Here is a 6,000-nt window from a genome sequence, read left to right as displayed (position 1 = left end):
GATCGTTAATGTTTTAAATATAAAAAAGACGTCAAATTATGTATGTACTCTAATTAAATGAACAGTTACCGAATGATTAGATAAGATACTGTTTTCGTAAAATATAAAAATATGTACTTTCTACAAATATAAAACGTTTGTGATTTTATTTCTAAAATTTATATAATTGAAAATTATTTCTCCATTAAAACCAGTCTCTGTGTCAATGGGTTAAGCGAAATTTAGAAATTTAAAAATTTGACTCGGCGTTTCGTTGACAACCCCCCGACGATATTTATAATTGGAATTGCAATAAGGCAGAATTGCTAATTAATCCTATTCAAAAATAGTCTGAGTATAAAGGGTCAAGGAATTTACTTGCAAATAATTGACTGTTGCATAAAAAATACAGTACCTTAGAACATTCTTTTATATTAAATTTTTTTACTTATTCTTTGTACTGACACAGAATGTTTACTCTGTACGTACAAGAAAATATAACATACAAATTTCCACGTAATAAGTCGTTTTATTAATTAATTATAATTCGTTCTGTTAATATTTATTAGATAAACGCAGCAAAAGAAATGAATAATTTAAGGAAATCCATCATCATCTTCTTCTGCCATTTCTTTAGCAAGTTCCAAATCTTGCTGTTCTCTTTCTCTACGTTCCTCAGCTGATTCGAGATCTTTTCCATATGACTTTGGAGGATATCTCATAGCTTTAACACTTTGATTATGCAAATCTAGACAGAAAGTAATTCTCTGGTGGAACGCGAGTAATGGTTCTCTAGTGCAATAAATATCTGTAGTTTCCTTGCTTCGCATGTATCCCTTTTCTGGCTCTAAAGTAGCTTCAATTACACCATCTCTAATGGCTTTAGCTACAATGAATTCTGCATCGACACTAGAATCTAAGCCCAGCTTCTTTGCAATGTCTGCAGGAGAAATTCGAGAATAGGATAATCCGATCGATCTAATTGCAGTTTTAATAACATTGTGTCTCAATCTGAATATCAAAGAGAACGTATGATCTGCTCTAAATTGGGGGCCGAAATTTTCTAAAACTTCTCCGAATCGTTGGAGATTTCCTAAGCGTACAGCTTGTGTTAGTTGGAAATACGGAGCTAAAGCACGACGTAAAGCTGCTTGCCGAAATATTTGGCGTTCAGGAATATCTCCAAGTAGAAGTTCTACTGCTACAGCTAATTTCTGAACTGTTTGGCGAAAACCTACTGCAGTACTTTGTGGAGCTTTTCTAAGCGCCTGGAAGCAAAATTAATTTATCAGTGAATATTCAGGAACAAAAATAATTAAATAACTGTAGTAAAAATTTGAACTTACTTGTACCAAACACGTATGCGCTGCAGAGTATTCTAAGCGGGTTGCTTTAATACGTCCTAAATAGTACAAAAATCTAGCCCATTCGTTGTTACTGGCCGACTCTGGGAACGTTGATTTCAGTACAAGCTTATCAGCTTGATTGTACAAGTTGTAATGTAAATAATTTCTCAATAAGCAATTAATCACTACTGCTTGTCCTTCAAAATCATTCCTTAACGTTGCTGTCCTCAATCTTGCATGTAGTAATCCACGAATCTTATCCAATCTTCCAACTAATTCATGCGCTCTTGAATAATAGAAATAACATTTCGCAGCAATCAAGTCAATTGTACGTCGATTCTGTCCTGTCATTTTTTGTATCAGTGCTACAGAACATTGAACAGCTTCTTCGTGTCTCCCTGTGTCGATTAAACGTACGAGCACTAATAAGTGAATATAAGCGTCAATTTCAGGTAATGGATTCATAACAGAAATACGAAGCTTTTGTGTTTCTTCTGACTCAGTTGGTTCTTCTAACCATGAGAGCAATGCATCACGCTCTGCACATGGTTTCGAATAGAAACTCAGAATTATTCCTCGTAAAACATTAGAGTTCAATCTGCGACGTGTATTGGGCAGTGCACGCAGAGCTCTCAAGACAAAACGGGGTTCTTTGCTTTGTACAGCTTTCTCTATTTGACGAGTGTGCTCACGAATATCATGAATTGTTTGCAGATCAATGTCCTTTTTGTCAGAGACATCTCCATCGCCATTTTGGCTTTCTGGAGAGATTATATCAACATCCATAGCTTCAGGGTTTCTAGTTGATGATGCACTCATTTTGGTTGCTCTAAGAAAAAAGAATCAATAGGTTTAATAAAAAAAATGTACACTTATAGCAGGAATGCAATAATCTTCTGTAACATATTGTACTTTTCTTAAGGATAGCAAAAGATCATATATAAGGTGTTCCAAAATAACTTTAACTGTATTTATATCTTGAAAAGCAAGTTTCCAGACCTATGTGTGTGACTTTTTTTCATCCTTAGGAAGAATAGAATATGCTACCAAACTGGAATCATATATTGTGGTGTCATTCTGTAGTAATTATGATAAATTTAATGTCCATACTGTGAGAAAACATAATTCTGTAAATCTTTTGACTTATGAGTTGTCAATATTGATGGTACTTAACATATAGTTTCATACTTGATAGAATATTTAATATTTATTATGAATATTATTAATGTAAAGATATATAAAATTTGATAATCAGAGAAATATAATAACCAATTTCATTAGTGAGCTATAAACTTCTTCCAATTTAATTTTTTCACTTTAGGTAGAGTTAATGCAATTTTTAAAATATATTAATATGAAAATAGGATATAAAATACCGTTTATATTGTATACTATTAACAATAGCAAACCTGTTCGTTAGTTTTCAACATTTACCTTTGTTTTAAACTTTTCTACTCAAATAGAAATCTCCTCGAATAACAATTTTACGTTTTCATCACACCAATTCACAGTTGTGCGTGACTGGCATAAGTGTGGAAAAAAGTGATATGTTCCTAGTAACTAGAGTATGTTGTATTGCATTTCTAGACAAACAGATACTGTTTTACATAGATAGAACACTTGTTTTATAGTTGTTTTTCATAGAAATATTATTTTTCTTTTATTCATATATTTTATCATTACGTATTTTGTGATGAAATTTTAGGAATTTGTAGTAGTAAATTGGTGCTCATGGAGAATGTTTTTCTCCAAAATTGAGCAATTTTCGAGATCAAAAAATTTCAATACTTTTACTGTTTTTGTGTTTTCGTTTGGATAAGATATTCATCAGTTGAAATATATTTTTCAAATGTGCCAAAAGTTCATTTCTACCATACGAAGTCTACTATACTTAATTCTTTGATTTCTTGATTATTGCACAAATTTATCGATATCAAATTATACTCTTTTAAATTGACTGAGTAGTTTCATCTCTCTTTCATCAGAGAGAATTGCTTTTTACTATACCTATAATAATGTAACAAGTTCAAGACTTAATTTCAGGGTCCACCTAATTTATAAAAACAAATAATTTTCATATCTATAATGAATATACTCCGTGAATATTTTTCAGTCGGTATGGCAGTGCACATACACGACAAGAATTATTTTTCAATCTCTCTGTCCTACGAAAGTGTAATTGTTATTTATGACTATTGTATTATAACACTGAAGAAGATTAAATAGTGTAGATTAGTAATAACACTGACTAATTTTACACTGAATGAAGCCTGTCGAACTGATCAGTTGATCACATGCTGTTGTGATTTGTGTAATAATACCTGTTGATGTCAAGTAATTGTCATGTCAGTTGAATGACAATCTAACCAAACTGTGACTCATACATCTATTTTTTTCCGAAAAAGAAACATTCGTTTTTATCATTTAAATCGTTTATTTTTTAAATTTTGTCACAACGGGGGCCGAACAATCAATCATGTCCGTCTCACAGATGGAAAGTATCCTTTTCGAAAAATTTCATTATATTATTGCGTGTTTGACATTGCTTATATTCAAGTGCCAATTCCTGACTTTATTTAAAGAATCATTGATTTTTATTAAATAATGTTTATCATCTGCAATTCTTGGAAATCTAAAGGAAAAAAATTATCTGCAAAAGTGAAGGAAGCTTAATGCTTTTTATTGTTGTTTAAATATTAAAATAGATTCTTAATGATTTCTTGTATATGATGTGTTTGATTTTGTTGTTTCGTTCAAACATTCGTTACATGTTTTTCTAAAGCTAAACAATAATTGCTTTGTTTTTTGAATATGTTATTCCAATATTTGGTTTTGCCTTTGAACGAGGTTAAACTATATTTTCTTAGGTTAAAATATATGACTCATTAATTTTAAAAAGTTACATTTCTACTTATGTAGAATATTCAGAATTGATTAACAAAAGGAATAAATGAAAAAGAACAAGGAATTTTCCTATATTAACAATTAGAAAATCTGTTCAACCTTAAGTTCGCAGTGAAGGAGTTAGAAAGGAACTCCAAAAAATGTGAGAAAGAAGAGAAAATAGAGAAGGCTAAGATAAAGAAAGCCATCCAAAAGGGTAACATGGAAGGTGCTCGTATTCATGCAGAGAATGCAATCCGTCAACGTAATCAAGCATTAAATTATTTGCGTATGAGCGCAAGAGTTGATGCAGTAGCTAGTAGAGTACAGACAGCTTTAACTACCCGTAAAGTGACCCAGTCAATGGCTGGAGTGGTTAAAGCAATGGATGCTGCAATGAAATCAATGAATTTAGAAAAAATTTCAGGTATTAGATAAAATTAGATAGATAAGGTATTCATTACTTCAGTTAGAACTAATTTTAAATTCATCTCTAACTTTAAATTCACTCTTAGGTTTAATGGATAAATTTGAAAGTCAGTTTGAGGATCTAGATGTTCAGAGCTCATACATGGAAAATGCAATGTCTCAAACTACAACTACAAATGTTCCACAGAATGATGTTGATTCCTTATTGCAACAAGTTGCAGATGAAGCTGGGTAAATATTTCAAGTTTTAGCAGTTTAATGATATACAAAGTCATTTTAACAGATTGTGTAATACAATACTGTTAAATGATATCAACATTTCAATAATATTCATTTACATATTATTTTTTATAGCCTGGAGTTAAATATGGAATTGCCACCTGGACAGTTAAGTAGTATAGGTAGCTCTACTGTCAGCCAAGAGCAAGATGAACTTACACAGCGATTAGCAAGACTTCGTGAATAGTAATACAAAAGTAGAAGCTGCTTGTAGCACAGATGTACAATGAGAAAAAATTTAATTAATGCTTGGCTGCCATGACTAGCACTAACTCATTGACAGCAAAAGTCAAAAACAAAATTGCTTACAGCCTATTTGATCATTTTAACAAGGAATATTTAGTACCAACACATCTGGTGAGCAAGGCTTATTTTATTTAACAAAGTGATTCAGTATGTAGCAACATTCTTAAACACCAATTAAATATTTCCAGCTACAAAGACTTGAGAAGTATGTGTTGTTTAATAAATGTACATATTTACTATTTGTAAATGTTTACAGAAAAATTACCGTAATTAAACATATTTAACGAATATAACAAAGTATTCTAGTGAGCAAAGTTTACATTAGCATTACTAACAAATTTAAATATTTTTCAAATATGTACGTTTATTACATTATATATATATGAACGTGTTGAAACGTTCTTCAAAAACTTATTAATACTGTTTTCATAATTGAAGTAAATTTTTAATATAAGACATTTCTGTTACTTTCAAAGGGCTCAGAATTTTATGTAATAAAAGAAAAGTATTAAAAATGCATTATAAGCAACAGCATAGTTATTTTTGAAAAAAAGTTATACACCTAACATAACAGTAGTTCACTGAGTATTTTATTACAATAAATAAATTTGCAAGTAACACGTAATATCAATGATTTCATATGTATAAATATATTTCAAGTAATATTTTGCACAATTTAAAGATGAAAAGAATATAAAAAGTTTTCATTTTAGGAAACTGGTTTATTCTTATGTAAATTTCTGAAAGTGATAGAGTGCAATAATTCCATTAATATTATCAATTTGCTATATGTATATTATTATTCAATAAAATACAGTTAATTCTGTTTAAAATGGAT

General features: G+C 30.4%; 2 protein-coding genes across 2 annotated transcripts; one reads left to right on the top strand and one right to left on the bottom strand.

Annotated features, from left to right (window-relative positions):
• Positions 1-399: 399 nt before the first annotated feature.
• Rpn3 (regulatory particle non-ATPase 3) lies at positions 400-2,851 on the bottom strand. Its single transcript, XM_076378616.1, has 3 exons — positions 2,760-2,851; positions 1,326-2,154; positions 400-1,247 (listed from the first exon to the last, which is right to left on the bottom strand). Exons 2-3 carry the CDS (start codon positions 2,142-2,144, stop codon positions 576-578), a joined length of 1,491 nt encoding a protein of 496 aa, XP_076234731.1. The 5' UTR covers positions 2,145-2,154; positions 2,760-2,851; the 3' UTR covers positions 400-575.
• Positions 2,852-3,505: 654 nt separating this feature from the next.
• Chmp1 (charged multivesicular body protein 1) lies at positions 3,506-5,876 on the top strand. Its single transcript, XM_076377836.1, has 4 exons — positions 3,506-3,823; positions 4,315-4,635; positions 4,724-4,868; positions 4,992-5,876. The coding sequence occupies exons 1-4, from the start codon at positions 3,802-3,804 to the stop codon at positions 5,101-5,103; spliced, it is 600 nt and encodes a 199-aa protein (XP_076233951.1). The 5' UTR covers positions 3,506-3,801; the 3' UTR covers positions 5,104-5,876.
• The last annotated feature ends 124 nt before the right edge of the window (positions 5,877-6,000 follow it).

The sequence above is a fragment of the Calliopsis andreniformis genome, chromosome 5, assembly GCF_051401765.1.
Source record: "Calliopsis andreniformis isolate RMS-2024a chromosome 5, iyCalAndr_principal, whole genome shotgun sequence".
NCBI lineage: Eukaryota > Metazoa > Arthropoda > Insecta > Hymenoptera > Andrenidae > Calliopsis > Calliopsis andreniformis.
This window is presented reverse-complemented; position numbering and strand designations above follow the sequence as displayed.

Excerpts from the sequence above, each read along its gene's own strand:
- Rpn3 (XM_076378616.1), bottom strand. The coding sequence starts at position 2,144 with ATGAGTGCATCATCAACTAGAAACCCTGAAGCTATGGATGTTGATATA. Across the intron at positions 1,248-1,325 it reads CGCATACGTGTTTGGTACAA|GCGCTTAGAAAAGCTCCACA; the intron begins GTAAGTTCAAAT and ends TTTTGCTTCCAG.
- Chmp1 (XM_076377836.1), top strand. The coding sequence starts at position 3,802 with ATGTCCGTCTCACAGATGGAAA. Across the intron at positions 3,824-4,314 it reads GTCCGTCTCACAGATGGAAA|AAAATCTGTTCAACCTTAAG; the intron begins GTATCCTTTTCG and ends ATTAACAATTAG. Across the intron at positions 4,869-4,991 it reads CAAGTTGCAGATGAAGCTGG|CCTGGAGTTAAATATGGAAT; the intron begins GTAAATATTTCA and ends TATTTTTTATAG.